We start from the raw sequence: 17,614 nt of genomic DNA, 5'->3' as shown, positions 1-17,614 counted from the left end.
ATTGAAGGATACTGTGTTCTCAGGAAATTAAACGTCGGATGTAACGTCAGCGTTTACTTCTCTTCAATTTCAAGACTTCCATAATTTAAAGGTTAATATTCGGTCTTCTTCTTGGTCTTGGCAACTCGTTTAATTGATCACTGCCTTTCCTTTTAGTCCTTGTTTGGATGGGGTGCAAGGAAAGATGAGGAGGATAAATTCTTGTCTTTGTTTGGCAAGCTATATCAGAAGATTCTCCTCCATAGTTTTAGGAAATTGAATCCGTTCAAACCTTAGTACAACCATCCCTAAGAATAGGCTCTTTTATTATAACTGCTCATGTCCCTTCCTCATAAATAAAACTTAAGCTTCTTCCAGTTTTCTTAAACCTTATTATGTCCCCATTATTGTCTGTCTCACCACCACCACCACTTCCATTCATCACTGCCACCCATCTCTGCCATAAATGGGATAGATCCTTGTTGTGGAGAATAGTAATGCCCTCCATCATAAACGGATACACACTACCATAAATAGATCCACTCAAAACTAACAAATACAAGTTCGATCAGTAAAACTTGTTCTTGTGGTGGTTGATGGTGGTAACAGCTACAACAACGGAGGGCGTGCATTGAGGGGGAAAACAAGTGAAGTAAAATAATTAAAAGAGAATGATCTTGTTGTCACGATGAGCGGTTGTAACTGAAAAAAAGAGAAAAAATAGATTAAATAAAAAAAAATAACTACAGTTCTTTATAGGTTTAAAACCCTTAATTGATAAAGAAAGAGAAAGGGACTCATATTACATAGTGTTAAATAAGTCATTTTCTCTAGCACTAACGTTTCAATTGACGGTTCATAAACGGAGGGGCCGATGACAGGGGTAACTAATTCACTTTTAACAATGTAGGTTGGAGTTGTAAATTATGGCAAACCCCAGGGGGTATTAGTAATTTTCCCTAGTAATAATTATTTTGTTTAAGAAATGGATGATTCCTCTTCTAAAGGAAAAAAAAAAAATGAAATGGATGATTACTTTATTTTATGCAAAGTAGGAAAACTTGTTTCTATTAATCTTTGATTTCAATTTAATTAAATCAACATTATTAAAAATTTAAGTCTAACTTACAATCATTTTTATTTTATTAATATTAGTAGCGGATTACAATACTGACCATGCATGGGACTATCCACGAAAACGGTAACTAAGAAGTATTAAAAACATAAATTCTTAAATATATGACAAAAAAAAAAAATATGACATGTAATGTTAGAGTCTATTGCCAGATTACAGGTGATAGAAAAGCAACAGGCTCCAGATATATACTTTGGAGACAAAGGATATTAGATGAAACAGACGTGTTAGAATTTGGACAACTACCTAGCTTCCAGCATTGCCTTGGAATTCCAGATACAGGAATTTTATTTTTTTTCAAAATAAAATACATATATATTACATGCATTACCAAAGACCTCTCAGACATAATTAAGAAAGAGTCATTTTAGTATATAACTATGGATGATGGTGTTCCAATTATCACATAGTCAATGATATAAATCTACCAATTAGCAGTTGTGACAGGTTATTTCAGAACTTGTTGCCCGTTCTCTTGATCTTGATTTGAATTGACAAGATCAATATTTAGCACTACTTCTTGAGCTGGTTGCTCCTCTGGATTTGGATCTCCATATTCTGCAGAAGGTCTGCCCTGTTCTCCAGGAAAATCTGTCCGGACTGAATAGATTGACGGACTTGGAGCACCCATACTTATCTCATTCACTTCACTCTTTCTGAAAGTGTGTGATTTCAAGTCTTTTTCGTCAAATATTCTCAACAAATGAACAATTTTACTCCATATTCTAGCTTCTGAATCAGAACGCCTGATAATCTGCCAATGCTCATAGGTAAACATGGCTCCGTATATCATGAGAGCTAAAGCTGAAGCTGTTCCAGAAATTAAAAATAACCCCCAGAAACTTCTGAGACTAAGGCTATTGGAAGAAACAGTGGTGCTAGGATCTGGACAGCTGCTTTGCTTTCCAAACCATGCTTCTCCAATTTTCTTCATGTTATCTCCTTGAATCACATCCAAGATTGCCCTTGAGACATCAGGTACTAATAGAGATCTTTTAGGAAACACCTGAAACTCGCAAAAGAAATAAGAAACCCATGTCAGAAACTACAAATGCACAAGTATCATGCTGGAGTTGTCTCCGGCCCATGAGGTTTCTGAGTAAGAATTCCATTCGGATCTTAAATAAACAAACAAACAAACAAAATTAGAAAAAAGAGAGAACTTACAAATCCAAAGCCACCTGTCTTAAATGTGGGTTCTACCATGGTGTACTTGGAGCAATACTGTGCTAAAAACAGCTTAATATATGGTACTTCCTCAAATGCAGCAGTAATGCCGCCATTCCTAGTTCCTTTTACGAATAGTTCGTTGCATTCTTCAGTAGACTTGTACACTTTGAGTCTGGATTCATGAAAACCCAACCCTTTTAGGATTCCCAAAACAAAAGAACCTTGCAGGTAGCCTACGTTATCTTCATTGCTAATGAGCTGATGAACATCAGTCACAGTAGGCATGAGCTGCTGGACTGTCAGGAGACTTGTTAAACTGGCCGTGTAGCTTTGAGTCAGAATCAATACAACGAAACACCATATGATTACTACTGATCTAGCCAAGTTGCTAACCACTCTTTCCCCTGTTATAAATACAAAGAACAAAGAGTATCAGTTCAATTTGTACCAACAGTTAAAAGCTCAAATTAGTTGTGAGAATTCAGAAGGGGTAGGAGAATTACGATGGGCAAAAACCATGGTCGAGAAGGAAAACCAGAACGCAGTTCCAGCTTGATGTGATGGTGGTCCTCTAAAGTCTTGATTTATCCTGTGTTCAAGAACCCAGACCACAAAACCAATGAAAACAAAGAAACAGAAGCTTGTTACCCAAAGATCCCATGTTAAAGGCTTCAAGAAAACCCATGCATTTTTACTATTGTTGTCTTTGATTGGCACTATCATTGATACTCCTGATTCTGTGTAAGGAAATGTGAAGTCCACATACAAGGACCTGTTTGCGATTATAGTTGTATCTCCCACCACAGCATCAAATTTCTGTGATGAAAGAATAAGAAAAAAAGTGACAGAAAATTATGCTCATGCCTCAGCCGTATGAGGAATTTATGTCATATCAGCACAAAAATGATTAGAAGTTACCCCAGTGTACACTTGATAGACTAGATCATCATAAGTTCCTGCACTGCTTCCATCAGGATTGGCAAAGGGGATGTATTCATAAGTCACAGTATAAGGTAATGCTTTCACTACAGCATCAAAAACATCAATGCAGTAGCCTCTGACAGTTGTGATATTAGTACTAGGATCTCTTGTCACCTTTACAAATTCACTAAAACCTTCTTTCACTGGCACTAGAATTCGCAACTTCTTCCCTTTTGTTGGAATCTCCCATCCCTTGGGAACAGAAGATGAATCCCCAGGCCATATCACTGGTGCAAGATTGGATTCAGAAGTAGAATACAAATTTGTGACTGCCACTGAGTTCAATTTCTTGGTAAGTCCCTTTTGGGGTGTCCAAAATCCAAGTCCTCTTGCTCCATCACCAATTACATTAATTATCTGGAAAGCCGACGATGGTAGCTGCCCATTAACGAAAAGGAAATCTCCTGCAAGGCCTTTGAAGCCAGTGTTTGACAATGCCTGAAGAAGGTCCGGACCATTTAGAGAGACCCCAAAAGTGGTAAGGTCAGTTGTTGAATTGCTGGAAGTATTTGCTTTCTGGAAGTCAATCTTTGCAGCCCCAGCTTTCTCGATTGCCATGGCCAACGCAATAGCAGCATCATATGCCCATAGTTCGTAAATGCTCGACTCAACATCGACAGTTCCTGGGTTATCTTGCAGGAATTTGCTTTTCCATCGAACGTAAAAATTTTCCAGCTCTTTAGTTTTTGGAACATAAGGTTTAACACCCAATACACCTTGCATTGATTCGATAACAGAAGGGGTTAGAGAACGCAAGTAATCGGACATCCCATTTGTCATGATCCAAACATAGCCTTCACTCATCATTCCAGCCTCTCTTGCTTTAGTGAGAAGCCGAGAGCCGAGAGAGGGTAGCATGTGCAGGATAAAAACTCTAGTTTGCATACTCATCAACTTGTATAGCTCTTCAGCAATTTGGTCATCAGTAGCGAAGAAAGAGATTAGACTCCTGTAAGGGATTCGGGTATCAATTGCTTGCAAAGCATCAGTTAAATAAGGTATGACTCCTTGGCCATACTCGTTATCAACGTAAATGGGCACTGCTTCTCTCCATCCAAAAGCTTGAATTAGTGCAGCGATGGCACCCACTTGAGTTGAATCATTTTGTGTAGCTCTGAAGAAATATGGTCTCCGGATAGAAGTAAGAGAAGGAGTTGATGCAGAAAAGGATATGATGGGTACTTGAGCTTTTTGTCCAAGCTCAATAACAAAGCCAGCCTGCGTAGATGTTGTAGGTCCTATAATTGCTTGGACTTCCACATTTTTTATCAAGTTCAGTGCTGTGTAAAATGTGTTTCATAGTCAATTCGATATTATGGATTTGTGGCGGCTTAAATAGAAAGAGCAAAAAGAGAGACATACATGCACATATATTTATGTTTCTTTTTGACAAGTTTCAAACTCTAGTGTCTGTTATGTGTAAAGAATTAAGCGATATAGCCCAAAATAAATAAGCTAATTACTAATATTTCACAGATAATTCAATTCTTTGTTTTGTAGGAACTTGGGTTCATCACCTTATGCATTTTGATAAACAAGATATATTGTAAATTTAATACTTGAAATAACTCTCTTTCTATTATTATTTCTTTTCTTTTTTGGTCAATTTCCGGCTACGGTTTCGATCTAAGACGACATTTTTGAGTGACTTGGAGAAGGATGGGCGATTTATGAAGCCTTCTGGTATACTGCCACTGCGTGGTAAGGCAAGCAAAGCTGTTCGTTCCTTATTCAACACAGCCGCTTAAGCTTAGGTCAGAAGCTGGCCACGTCAGGATTATCTAAGCTGCCCATTTCAAGCAACCACACAGACAAGCAAAACAAGTGAAACCCAAACAAACTAGTAATTTCAATAATTTTATTCCTAATCTATTTGGGGAGTAATTCTTAGCGGATTTAATCTTTATATTGACTTGATTATTTATTAGCATTAATCATTCATGATTAAAATAATTTATATAAATATTACAAATAATAAATATTAATATATAATTAATTTTATTTATATTACATGATAGATTAGATTTATTTAAAGACTATATAATACAATTAGTTATTTTTATACTCACACAAGTAATAGCTTACAGAGTATAAATGCAAAAATCTAAACTTAAAATTTTTATCCATCTAAATTAGATAATACTAGTCTTTTGTCTATGTGTTACTTGCGACCGTTATAATTATTTTAATTATAAAATCAAGTTGATATATACAATTTAATAATAATTTTAATATTTAATATTAATTTATAAAATTTTAAAAAATAATAGTAAAGTAATTGTTTTTAAATGTCTTTAGTTTTTTAAATTTTAAAATTTTATTAATGCATGATATAAAAATTATTTATTAATTACTTCTAATATTATATAAATTAATATATTAATATAATTGATATTACTTATTGTATAATTAATAATTGATTCATTATTAAATATAATTTAAAATGTCATTCTCTAGAATTAGAATTATTATCTAACTAAAAAATTAATTAATTAATTAATATAATATTAAAATATAATTAAATATATTATTTTTAGAATAAAATTAGTATTATTATAATATTAGAAAACTATTTATTGGTTACTATAATATTAAAATATATTTAATATGATATTTCTTAGAATAAGAGTATGTGTTTAATTAGTAATATATGTGTTTAATTAGTAATATAACTTGTTAATCAATAGATTAATAGAAAAAACTATAAAATTATACAAAAATTTAAATTTTATATGTCAAAAATAATACATATATCAAAATAAAAATTTTACGTGTCAAAAATTAAATACACCTATAAAAAAGAATTAGGTCCTAAAAATTAATATATATAGATTATTTCAATAATATCTAAATATGTTTTATAGGTATTGAGTATAAAATGATTCTGTCCAATAAAGAATTTAATCTTTCTTGGTCACCATTGGTGAATGAGGTACTATTCTTTCATCGTCAACATTAATCAACAGAAACCATGTAATTATATATAACAACATTTAACCAATCAACAGAAACCATGTAATTATATATAACAACATTTAACCATACTGCTCATGAATCTATAACTTGACAGGAAAAGTGAAACATAGAAGAGAAGCTTGATTTTTAGACTGCATAACTAATATCTGTATTTTTATACATGTAGATATAAAAAGTATTCTTGAGCTTAAACTTTTGGGTTTCGTGATTCCTTGACAACCAAGAGAGACTTTTCATATATGCTTAAAAAAACACTATAAAAATCCAGAAAGAAGATAGGGAGAGAAACCTGCAGCAGCTGCACCGACAACATCCTCCATGGAGTTCCTGGTATAGAGGACCAACCTTGTCTTATAATGACCATTGGTAGCGTAGAAGTCTGACAGGGCCATGTTGATGCAGCTCAACCATTTCTTGCTTTCCAAGTTCTCCAAGTCAAGAACCACTCCTACATTCACTGATACTGTTGCGTTTTGTGCCATCATCATTTCTGTCGACAAAAGAGAGATCAGAAAGGAAAAAGAGATCACAGATCCTGGGTTGTTCTTTCTCATCTTTTTATTTGTATTGGTATTTCGTTGCCTCCAGTTCTATGAGATAACAACTCGAGTGTACTTCCTACGCCTGGTGGAAGAGCATATTGTGCTACTATTTGAATATAAGGTAGCACAGTAGCCACAAATCAGTGGCTACTATTGCAAGGAAATTTCATGCTGTGATTGCCTCAAAAATTTATGCCAAATACACTCTCTTCAAAGACCAAAACAAAACTCATTTATTATTTGGTAATAGGTCACTTTCAGACCGAGCAGAGCGACTTGAATTATCACTATTCATACATTCAGTTTCTGAGATAGTACAACCACGACGATTTGATTTTTCCTTATTACTGAATGTGGCCATATTATTAAGTGGTGCCTTCATTTACCTTTGACCAAATCAAAGTATATTGGTGGCAGAAAATTACATTTTTAGACAGTTCAGTTTTGTTTTTTTTTTTTTTTTCAAGGGATGAATGTATCAGAATTTGACTTCTATCTTTGTCATCCGATAACCCATAATACTTAATTGATTTTTTCTTTTGTCTTTTAAAAATACAACGACTGGGAAATTTGTATTTTTAGCTTTCAAATATCTATAAATTTGAGAAAAGAAATATTTTTAAACCATTTCAATTAAATATACACATAAATAAATATGTAATATATACAAATAGGATGATAAAAATAAAAATAAAAAGGCACAAATAAATAAAAAATTTAACTTTTTAATCTAGCTTAATTAAAATAATAAAATTTATATCTCTATTATAATACCACAAATTCAATGAGAAAAAAGAATATAAGAAAATCTAGGTTGTATATCTAATTTTCTAAAATCATAATTCCAAACAAGGAGGAAGCTCCAAGTTCTAGCCTGTCAATCTTAATAGATATTAATAAAAACATCAATCATTTTCTGTCAAAGGGAAATAAGTAACAAAAAGCAAAATTTTAAAGAGATCCTTTTTATTTTGAATTTCGTTTTCATTTCTCACAAGTCACAACATACAAAGGATTTTGGTTTGTGGATTAGTCAATTCATTGGGATCTTCATACTCAGAATCTCAAGAGATATAACAGTGAGTTTGGCTTTTTCAATTACTCCTGACCTTTGTTATACCACATTTACTATTCAAATTCGTTAGTCTAAAGTCCAGATTGAAGTAGGATTTGGTCTCGATTTCAAGTCGTATTAGTTAAGGTATGTATTCGGGTCTTATTTCTTGGCAACTCTATTCTGTATGTCTCTGTCAATGATCTACTAACCTTTATCTTATTGCAAAAGGCAATTGCTCAGCGCTAATGCCTAATAGTGATCATTATGGTGATGGTATATTTCTATAAGTTATATCTCTTACATGTGTAGCTCAAGGCTTTCTTTATATAGTTTGGAGTTGAGATTAATAGAAAGAAGGTAATATAATTGGGAACAAAAGCATAAATTTATTAGTTTTTCCATTTTTAAAATGTAATTTCTTGAGCTTTTGATGTAAGCCTTTGTGGCAAATGACCTCATTTCATTTGATCAGATGAAAATTAGTTTGATTCAGATCCCAGAAAAGAAAAAAGAGAAAACCCTTTTTCTGTGATGTCATCAAGCCCCAACATCTAAGAAATAATTTGTTGGAAACATGTTTAATAATTACTTTTCCACAAACTTACCTCCACTTCAATGAAGCATCCTAGAATTTCACAAATTTGTTTAATCATAAAATGCCAGAGATTGTGAGAAGAAAATTTCCATAACATATCGGACTTTGATTAAATTATGGTCAGGATTTTCTTGAGTCCAAAATCAAGAGTAGCAACTAGCGAACAACATCCAACAAGGACGTTTACAAATATTATAATATGAAGTCTTTACTTGTACATAACGCACACTTGGAATTCAATGCAGCAAGGCCACCTTGACGTTCTAAGAAGATTAGATAAACCAACAACTTGGAATTCTTGTCAATTTTTCAGCTTGGAGGAGGAAATCAAGAAACAATTCCATACTATGGTCATAGTCATTATCATATACACTCCTAGTACAATAATTTCAGAGCAGTAGCTTCCTTTTTCCTTTTCTTTTCTCAAAGGTGTTTAGATGGCATGTAACAGGCTACTTTTTGCAACGTTGTGCAATTCCGGTACGGCTAAAATTTGGAGAACTGCTTTGTTTTACCTGAATCGTAAAATATGCTCTATATTAGGGCCTGAAATTTAAAGCCTACCTTCGAGCTTTGCCTGGGAATTCAAGACGCAGCCTAAAGGGAAAATATATCATTTTACATGCAGTAACCAGATTAACAAGGTCCTCCAAAACCTAAACGAAGAGACATTTCGTAGTCCACAAGTAATAATATTTACATTGCTAAAATCCTAGTTTAGTATACAACTATGGATGATGGTGTTACAAATGTCATATAAGCAATGCTAATAATCTACCAATTAGTAGTTGTAACAGACTATTTCAAGTTGTTGGCTATTCTCTTGAATCTTGATTTGAGTTGACAAGCTCAATGTTTAGCACTACTGCTTGAGTTGGTTGCTCTTCTGGATTTGGATCGCCATATTCTGCAGAAGGTGTGCCCTGTTCCCCAGGAAAATCTGTCTGGACTGAATAGATTGACGGACTTGGAGCACCCATACTTATCTCATTCGCTTCACTCTTTCTGAAAGTGTGTGATTTCAAGTCTTTTTCGTCAAATATTCTCAACAAATGAACAATTCTACTCCATATTCTAGCTTCTGAATCAGAACGCCTGATAATCTGCCAATGCTCATAGGTGAACATGGCTCCGTATATCATGAGAGCTAAAGCTGAAGCTGTTCCAGCAATTAAAAATAACCCCCAGAAACTTCTGAGACTAAGGCTATTGGAAGAAACAGTGGTGCTAGGATCTGGACAGCTGCTTTGCTTTCCAAACCATGCTTCTCCAATTTTCTTCATGTCATCTCCTTGAATCACATCCAAGATTGCCCTTGAGACATCAGGTACTAATGGAGATCTTTTAGGGAACACCTGAAACTCGCAAAAGAAATAAGAAACCCATGTCAGAAACTACAAATGCACAAATAATCATGCTGGAGTCGTCTCCGGCCCTTTGAGGTTTCTGGGTAGGAATTACATTCGGATCTCAAACAAACAAACAAACAAACAAACAAAATTAAAAAAAAAAAAAAAGAGAGAACTTACAAATCCAAAGCCACCTGTCTTAAATGTGGGTTCAACCATGGTGTACTTGGAGCAATACTGTGCTAAAAACAGCTTAATATATGGTACTTCGTCAAATGCAGCAGCAATGCCGCCGTTCCTAGTTCCTTTTACGAAGGTAGCCTACGTTATCTTCAGTAGAATTGCTAATGAATTTGGATTCATGGAAACCCAACCCTTTTAGGATTCCCAAAACAAAAGAACCCTGAAGGTAGCCTACGTTATCTTCATTGCTAATGAGCTGATGAACATCAGTCACAGTAGGCATGAGCTGCTGGACTGTCAGGAGACTTGTTAAACTGGCTGTGTAGCTTTGAGTGAGAATCAATACAACGAAACACCATATGATAACTACTAGTCTAGCCAAGTTGCTAACCACTCTTTCCCCTGTTATAAATACAAAGAACAAAGAGTATCAGTTCTTCAATTTGTACCAAAAGTTAAAAGCACAAATTAGTTGTGAGAATTCAGAAGGGGTAGTAGAATCACGATGGGCAAAAACCATGGTCGAGAAGGAAAACCAGAACGCAGTGCCGGCTTGATGTGAAGGAGGTCCTCTAAAGTCTTCATTTATTCTGTGTTCTAGAACCCAGACCACAAAACCAATGAAAACAAAGAAACAGAAGCTTGTTACCCAAAGATCCCATGTTAAAGGCTTCACGAAAACCCATGCATTTTTACTATTGTTGTCCTTGATTGGCACTATCATTGATACTCCTGATTCTGTGTAAGGAAATGTGAAGTCCACATACAAGGACCTGTTTGCGATTATAGTTGTATCTCCCACCACAGCATCAAATTCCTGTGATGAAAGAATAAGAAAAAAAGTGACAGAAAGTTGTGCTCATGACTCAGCCGTATGAGGAATTTATGTCATATCAGCACAAAAATGATTAGAAGTTACCCCAGTGTACACTTGATAGACTAGATCATCATAAGTTCCTGCACTGCTTCCATCAGGATTGACAAAGGGGGTGTATTCATAAGTCACAGCATAAGGTAATGCTTTCACTACAGCATCAAAAACATCAATGCAGTAGCCTCTGACAGTTGTGGTATTAGTACTAGGATCTCTTGTCACCTTTACAAATTCATTAAAACCTTCTTTCACTGGCACTAGAATTCGCAACTTCTTCCCTTTTGTTGGAATCTCCCATCCCTTGGGAACAGAAGATGAATCCCCAGGCCATATCACTGGTGCAAGATTGGATTCAGAAGTAGAATACAAATTTGTGACTGCCACTGAGTTCAATTTCTTGGTAAGTCCCTTTTGGGGTGTCCAAAATCCAAGTCCTCTTGCTCCATCACCAATTACATTAATTATCTGGAAAGCCGACGATGGTAGCTGCCCATTAACGAAAAGGAAATCTCCTGCAAGGCCTTTGAAGCCAGTGTTTGACAATGCCTGAAGAAGGTCCGGATCATTTAGAGAGACCCCAAAAGTGGTAAGGTCAGTTGTTGAATTGCTGGAAGTATTTGCTTTCTGGAAGTCAATCTTTGCAGCCCCAGCTTTCTCGATTGCCATGGCCAACGCAATAGCAGCATCATATGCCCATAGTTCGTAAATGCTCGACTCAACATCGACAGTTCCTGGGTTATCTTGCAGGAATTTGCTTTTCCATCGAACGTAAAAAATTTCCAGCTCTTTAGTTTTTGGAACATAAGGTCTAACACCCAATACACCTTGCATTGATTCGATAACAGAAGGGGTTAGAGAACGCAAGTAATCGGACATCCCATTTGTCATGATCCAAACATAGCCTTCACTCATCATTCCAACCTCTCTTGCTTTAGTGAGAAGCCGAGAGCCGAGAGAGGGTAGCATGTGCAGGATAAAAACTCTAGTTTGCATACTCATCAACTTGTATAGCTCTTCAGCAATTTGGTCATCAGTAGCGGAGAAAGAGATTAGACTCCTGTAAGGGATTCGGGCATCAATTGCTTGCAAAGCATCAGTTAAATAAGGTATGACTCCTTGGCCATACTCGTTATCAACGTAAATGGGCACTGCTTCTCTCCACCCAAAAGCTTGAATTAGTGCAGCGATGGCACCCACTTGAGTTGAATCATTTTGTGTTGCTCTGAAGAAATATGGTCTCCGGATAGAAGTAAGAGAAGGAGTTGACGCGGAAAAGGATATGATGGGTACTTGAGCTTTTTGTCCAAGCTCAATAACAAAGTCAGCCTGCATAGATGTTGTTGGTCCTATAATTGCTTGCACTTCCATATTTTTTACCAAGTCCAGTGCTGTGTTTTGGAAGGAGATTTAGAAAAATCAGAACTCGACTAGAACTAAAGCCTCTGTGATCACGTTATATGACATGTTGATCTTGTATATAAAAATGGGTTTGATAGTCAATTCATGATAGTGGTCCCTTATAGCAACCAAAAGAAAAGGAGAGAGATGCAAATATTTATGTGCTTAAATAAGTGTTTCTTTCAAAAGAATTAAAAAAAGAAACTAAACTCGGACATTTTAATTAAGAGACAAATATCCAATTTTAATATCGGAAACAACTTCGTATGATTTTGTTTTTCTTTCTTTGGAAGTGGTCTAAGTCAATTTTTCCTGCAACAGTTTCGACCTATGGAGGGTGCTTTTTGGGGTGACCTGTAGAAGCATGCCGAAATTTTTGAAGGATTTTGGGCTCTTGGTAAAGCAAGCAAAGCTATCCGTTCATTAGTCAATACCGCGGCTTAAGCTTGGATCAGATGCTTGCTTACTGGAATAAGATCGGTCAGGATTTTCTAAGGATATTTGGGGTAGTAGATCAAGTAGCTTCTCTATCAATAAACAGCCAAAGATAACTAGTGAACTCAAATTGCCACATTACAATTGTACAAAATAGTCACATGGTTCCTATCATCAAACTAATTAAAAACAGGTTGTTCCATTACCTCATTACATGAAATAAGTGCTTAGAACTAGAAAATAAATGTGTCGGTTCCCTGCAATTAAATTCAGACCCTATCTTTTATTAAAAGATTGAGCCAAATCTTGTCAACCAATAAAGAAAAGCATTCACGATCAGAAATGCTATATCAGATACTATTCTTCCATCATCAACATAAATCTAGAAAAAGCCAACACTTGATCCCAAATAGCTAGCAACACTTAAACATACTGCTCAATAAGGAAAAGTGAAAGATAGAAGGGGAGCTTGAGTTTTAGAGTGCATACTTGCTATCTAAATATAATTTTTAAGGAGAGAGGCTTTTCATATATGCTCAATACGAATGAAAAATATATAACGTCCAAAAAGAGATTGGAAGAGAGAGCGAGAGAGAGACAAAGAAAAGAAACCTGCTGCAGCTGCACCAACCACATCGTCCATGGAGTTCCTGGTATTCAGGACCAACCTTGTCCTATAATGACCATTGATAGCATAGAAGTCTGACAGGGCCATGTTGATGCAGCTCAGTCCTTTCTTGCCTGCCAAATGCTCTAAGTCAAGAACCACTCCTATATTCACAGACACTGCTGTGTTCTGTGCCATTGTCGTTCTTGTTAACAAGATAAAGACAAGAAAAGAGAAAGAGATGACAAGTACTGAAGCGTGCTTCCTCATCTGTCTGTCTAGTGGTATCGGGTTGCCTCCAGTCTCAACAGGATATTTCTTGTTTATATATAAGATCTCAGGACTGGAAAAGTATATAAAAGGATGAAAGAAGAGTTTACTTCTGTGCCAGGAGGAAGAGCATATGAAACTACTACTTCAAATGAAAGATAGAACAGTACGTGGTTACTAATAAGTGACCTAGTTAGTATAGCAAGGAAATTCCATGCTAATACGCTATGACATGTAGCATTCATGCACTTAGATGCGAAGCTAGCACAGCCCACAATGAGTTTAATTTCCCTAATTACTTGGGAGTGCGGCAATATCATCCAAGACATGTCTTGTGTTATAGTATCTTCGTTTTCAGCTTGACCAAATCAAAACTTGTTTGGTGGCAGAAAATTCTTTGTTTCTTCAGACAATTCAATTTTTCATTTTCTTTTTCCTCTTTTTTTTTTTTTTTTTTTTTTTTTTGGTAGAGAAAAGTACATTAGTTAGTTCTATCTCCGTCAGTTTGCGAGAAGCAACCGATAGCCCGTAATGGTTTTCTTTTTTTCTCATTAGACAGAAATTTCATTTATAAAAATTACAGAGTAAGAATACATACAGTATTACAGAAAAATGTAAAAGCAAACAGTGATCAAATAGTATAACAATAAAACTGACAAGAAGCATGAACAGTAGGTGCTGCAGCTCAGAGATCCTTTCATTATTTTGGCTGAAGTCCAAATCGACGTGCCATGTGTGGTTTCAGGAAATTAAAGCTCGGCTATAAATGTCATTAGCATTTACTTTTCTTCTATTCTCTTCTCTTTCAGTTTGACCGAAGCCTTACTTATTTGTTAAGGTATATAATTCGGTCTTCTTCTTGGCAACTCAGTTAATTGATTACTAGCTACTTCTTCCTTTCGGTTGGGAAAATGTAATTCGAGAGGCAGAAAGCATATGTATAATCAATAAGGAGAAGGTATGATTGTGCAAAAAAAGATTATTACCATACGTACTCTATAGAAGGACAATTGGTACGTCCTAATGCCTAATAGTAATCTTTAAAAAATAAACATAGTAATAATGAATGAATGGTACTGGTTATTTTATACAAGCCACACATATCTTCCATAGCTCAAGGCTCTTTATTAATCTTATTTAGGAGTTGAAGATTAGGAAGAAGAGGGTAAAATAACTGTGGATAAATGCAAATATTTATTCTCCATTTTAGAATTGAACTTCTTGAATCTTAGATAATCAGACCTTTACTGCAAAATGATTATCATATAATTTGACTCAGAAAACATTAGTCACAAACATGTCTAATAATTATTTTCCCTATTATTTTTCCACATATAGCTCCCATTTCTATGAAGCATCCTTACTCTGATTAGGTGAACAAACGACTTGGATTTGGAGGAGGAAATCAAGAACCAATTCCATATAACGGTCATAGTCATGGTCATAATCCTAGTAATTTATTTGAAATAAGTAGATTCAGAGTAAATTCCTAGTAATCAAGTCCTTAACAAAATCCAAATTATATAGCACATGTTTGAAGATAGTCATTAGAATAGTTTCAAGGCAGTAGCTTTCTTTTTTCCCTTTCCCTTTCTGATATTGTGTTTAGATGGCATGTAATGATACTTTTTGCATGTCATGCAATTCCCAGCTAAAGTCAAAAGGATTTGTAAGAACAAAAAATGCTTCAGTTGCAGCTCACCCAAATAATAGGTTACCTATTAGATTCCAAAGCAGTAGCTTCCAACTTCAATTTTCGAATCGCATATGGCATATACATATACAGTATCAAGAGGTCAGGGAAACATGAAGGCAGAGTAGCCAGACATCCAATGTTTACAATGGCATGCAGGACTAAAACATTTTCTCTCCAAACTAAACACCGTCTATTTCGTAAGCAGAATGCTTGAACAGCAAGAGGAAATGTATGAAGTTGTTTACAAACTTAAACATACAAAACAAATGTGAAAAACAACAAACTTGTAAATCCAAGCCAGATTACTCATCTCTTGAAGCAGGATCCATACCGGTTGATGGGCTATCAGCAAAATACTCCTGGTGCTTCACATTTACACCATACTGCACATTCAGTAGCAAGCGGATCACATATTAGAGACTAAGCACAATAGGAAGAGAGATCAGGTGTCAACTTGCCCCTCAACCAGCAGCTGCATATATTTACATGCACTTCTCATGCTATATAACAAAAATGATGATTAACCTTGGTCCTAAGAAGCAGGACTGCAATTAGGGGTTGGAACTGGAATACAACTTGGTCCCCAAAATGATAAAGGAAATTAGAATATTTTGGTGCTAACCTCATGCAGCGCCTTAGAGAGGTCCTCCATTGTCAAGATTAGGCGCTTATCCTGTTGACAACGCATGCTAAGATAGCTGCAAAATTATACCAATATACAGACATAAGATTGTACTAGGATCATCATCTCACCTTTTGCTGCTTCTCTCTTTTGTCTTTGACAACTGCTGATTGACGCGCCTTGCATTGCCTACAATACGTGAACAAGTGAGACATTATCATCACTGTGACCTGAGCAATGAGAAGCTAATGTACTAGCACTGGATAAAGTGGCTGAAAGACCCTAAAAGTGAATTCAAGAAACTGTATTATCTAGCGACATGCCTTGATGAAATGTAGCAACTATAAGGTTTCCAAACATGAAAAAATAACTAAATAAAATGGAATTCTTTCAGTTTTAGACTTTCCAACAAAGGTGAACAGGAAGAGAAAAATAAGGGCCATCTCCAGATCATGCTATTTTACAGAGCATAAATCTATATAGCCATGTACACAACCATCTTCAGCTGCGATTACCCCTAATTTTCTTCAAAGCTTAAAATGTTCAATGAGAATGTTGCATGTCAAAGCCAAAAGAAGTCGTGTCTACCAGTGAATTATAATACTTATCGAAAGAAACATACTGAAGAGCATCATTGGCAACCTCTGCAACAAACTTCTGAGTAGCAACAGCTACCAATCTAACTCTGAAGAAAAGAAAGTAACAATAATAATCTTTGACAATGGCATTTCAAAGAAGACAAAGAATAAAACCCTAATTTCTGATAAATTGGCATTAATTAAAAATCATAATCAACCAAGCCCTAGATTATAAGAGTACCTACAATCGAACATCTGGACATTGAAATCCACTCTTGCCTAAGTAATGTTCCACTAATTCGTCAGGTATCTGCAAATTCAACAGAGAGAAACAAAATTTAATTAATTAACCAATTACCAAAAATACAAAAAGTAATAAGTTAAAAGAACTTTGATTACAGTAGGAGTGTAATCCATCAAAGAAGAGAGGAATTCCGTTAGAGCTGCGTCATCGTCATGCCTTCCATCGCTCGATTGCTGCTGCTGCTGGCTATTATTACTGTTTTGGTTCATTTTCTTTCTTTTTATTTCTTCTTGTTGCAGTTGTTTCTCTTTTTTCTGCACACTTATTACTCGGGGCTTCTGTACAGTGCTGGGATGTATTAGTAACGAACAATAGTAATACGAGGAAGAAGAAGAAGATGGGGCTTCAGGGCTTCCACGACGCCGTTGTCTTCTGATATCAGCGTTTCACGATTGCCAGCTATTGGGTCCCACCTTAGGTTTTCTTTTAAGGTTCCAGTTCTCATTAGATTACGTATTTACCAAAAACTGTGCATATTAATAGCAATTGCAAAAATATACACACACATAATAAAATGTGTAAAAAGAATTTGCTTAAGATTTATATAAATTTTTTGAATTTTGATCTGATTTTATACCGTCTAAAAAGTCATTTTTCGAAGTTAAAGAAACTATTAAAAAGATTTTTTAATAATTTAAAAAGGCTTTTAAATTACTTTTGAAAAAGAGAAATTAAAAATAAGAAAAAACAATATGAATCACATAATTTTCTCTCACTATCAAGTTCTTTCTGTCTAATGTCACTAACTTCCTTAAAAGGAATTAAAATTTCCTTCAAAATACAATTAGCTGTCTTTACGGAAAAGAATTCTTAAAGAAAATGAATGGAGGATTTTTCTATACAGATAAAGACTTCAAAATTAG

General features: G+C 35.1%; 3 protein-coding genes across 4 annotated transcripts; all 3 read right to left on the bottom strand.

Moving 5' to 3' along the window:
* Nucleotides 1-1,339: 1,339 nt before the first annotated feature.
* Nucleotides 1,340-7,031, bottom strand: LOC8265217 (glutamate receptor 2.7). The gene is made up of 5 exons (XM_002515331.4): nucleotides 6,531-7,031; nucleotides 3,203-4,545; nucleotides 2,788-3,100; nucleotides 2,282-2,688; nucleotides 1,340-2,120 (listed from the first exon to the last, which is right to left on the bottom strand). Exons 1-5 carry the CDS (start codon nucleotides 6,793-6,795, stop codon nucleotides 1,563-1,565), a joined length of 2,886 nt encoding a protein of 961 aa, XP_002515377.1. The 5' UTR covers nucleotides 6,796-7,031; the 3' UTR covers nucleotides 1,340-1,562.
* Nucleotides 7,032-9,033: 2,002 nt separating this feature from the next.
* LOC8265218 (glutamate receptor 2.7) lies at nucleotides 9,034-15,131 on the bottom strand. Its single transcript, XM_002515332.4, is given in 6 exon segments — nucleotides 9,034-9,790; nucleotides 9,965-10,090; nucleotides 10,092-10,369; nucleotides 10,472-10,784; nucleotides 10,887-12,229; nucleotides 13,287-15,131. Coding segments are annotated over 6 exon segments (2,865 nt in total). The 5' UTR covers nucleotides 13,552-15,131; the 3' UTR covers nucleotides 9,034-9,250.
* Nucleotides 15,132-15,272: 141 nt separating this feature from the next.
* LOC8265219 (transcription initiation factor TFIID subunit 10) lies at nucleotides 15,273-17,369 on the bottom strand. Of its 2 annotated transcripts, XM_002515333.4 has the most exons (6): nucleotides 16,847-17,297; nucleotides 16,693-16,757; nucleotides 16,492-16,554; nucleotides 16,001-16,058; nucleotides 15,870-15,920; nucleotides 15,273-15,630 (listed from the first exon to the last, which is right to left on the bottom strand). In XM_002515333.4, the coding sequence occupies exons 1-6, from the start codon at nucleotides 16,958-16,960 to the stop codon at nucleotides 15,550-15,552; spliced, it is 432 nt and encodes a 143-aa protein (XP_002515379.1). In that variant the 5' UTR covers nucleotides 16,961-17,297; the 3' UTR covers nucleotides 15,273-15,549. The 2 variants fall into 2 exon arrangements, with proteins under 2 accessions (XP_002515379.1, XP_025012473.1); XM_025156705.2 differs by lacking the exon at nucleotides 16,492-16,554 and having other exon boundaries at nucleotides 16,847-17,369.
* Between the last annotated feature and the right edge of the window lie 245 nt (nucleotides 17,370-17,614).

The sequence above is a fragment of the Ricinus communis genome, chromosome 3 (assembly GCF_019578655.1).
Source record: "Ricinus communis isolate WT05 ecotype wild-type chromosome 3, ASM1957865v1, whole genome shotgun sequence".
Lineage (NCBI taxonomy): Eukaryota > Viridiplantae > Streptophyta > Magnoliopsida > Malpighiales > Euphorbiaceae > Ricinus > Ricinus communis.
Note: the sequence above shows the minus strand (reverse complement) of the source record. Positions and strands in the feature narration are given on the sequence as shown.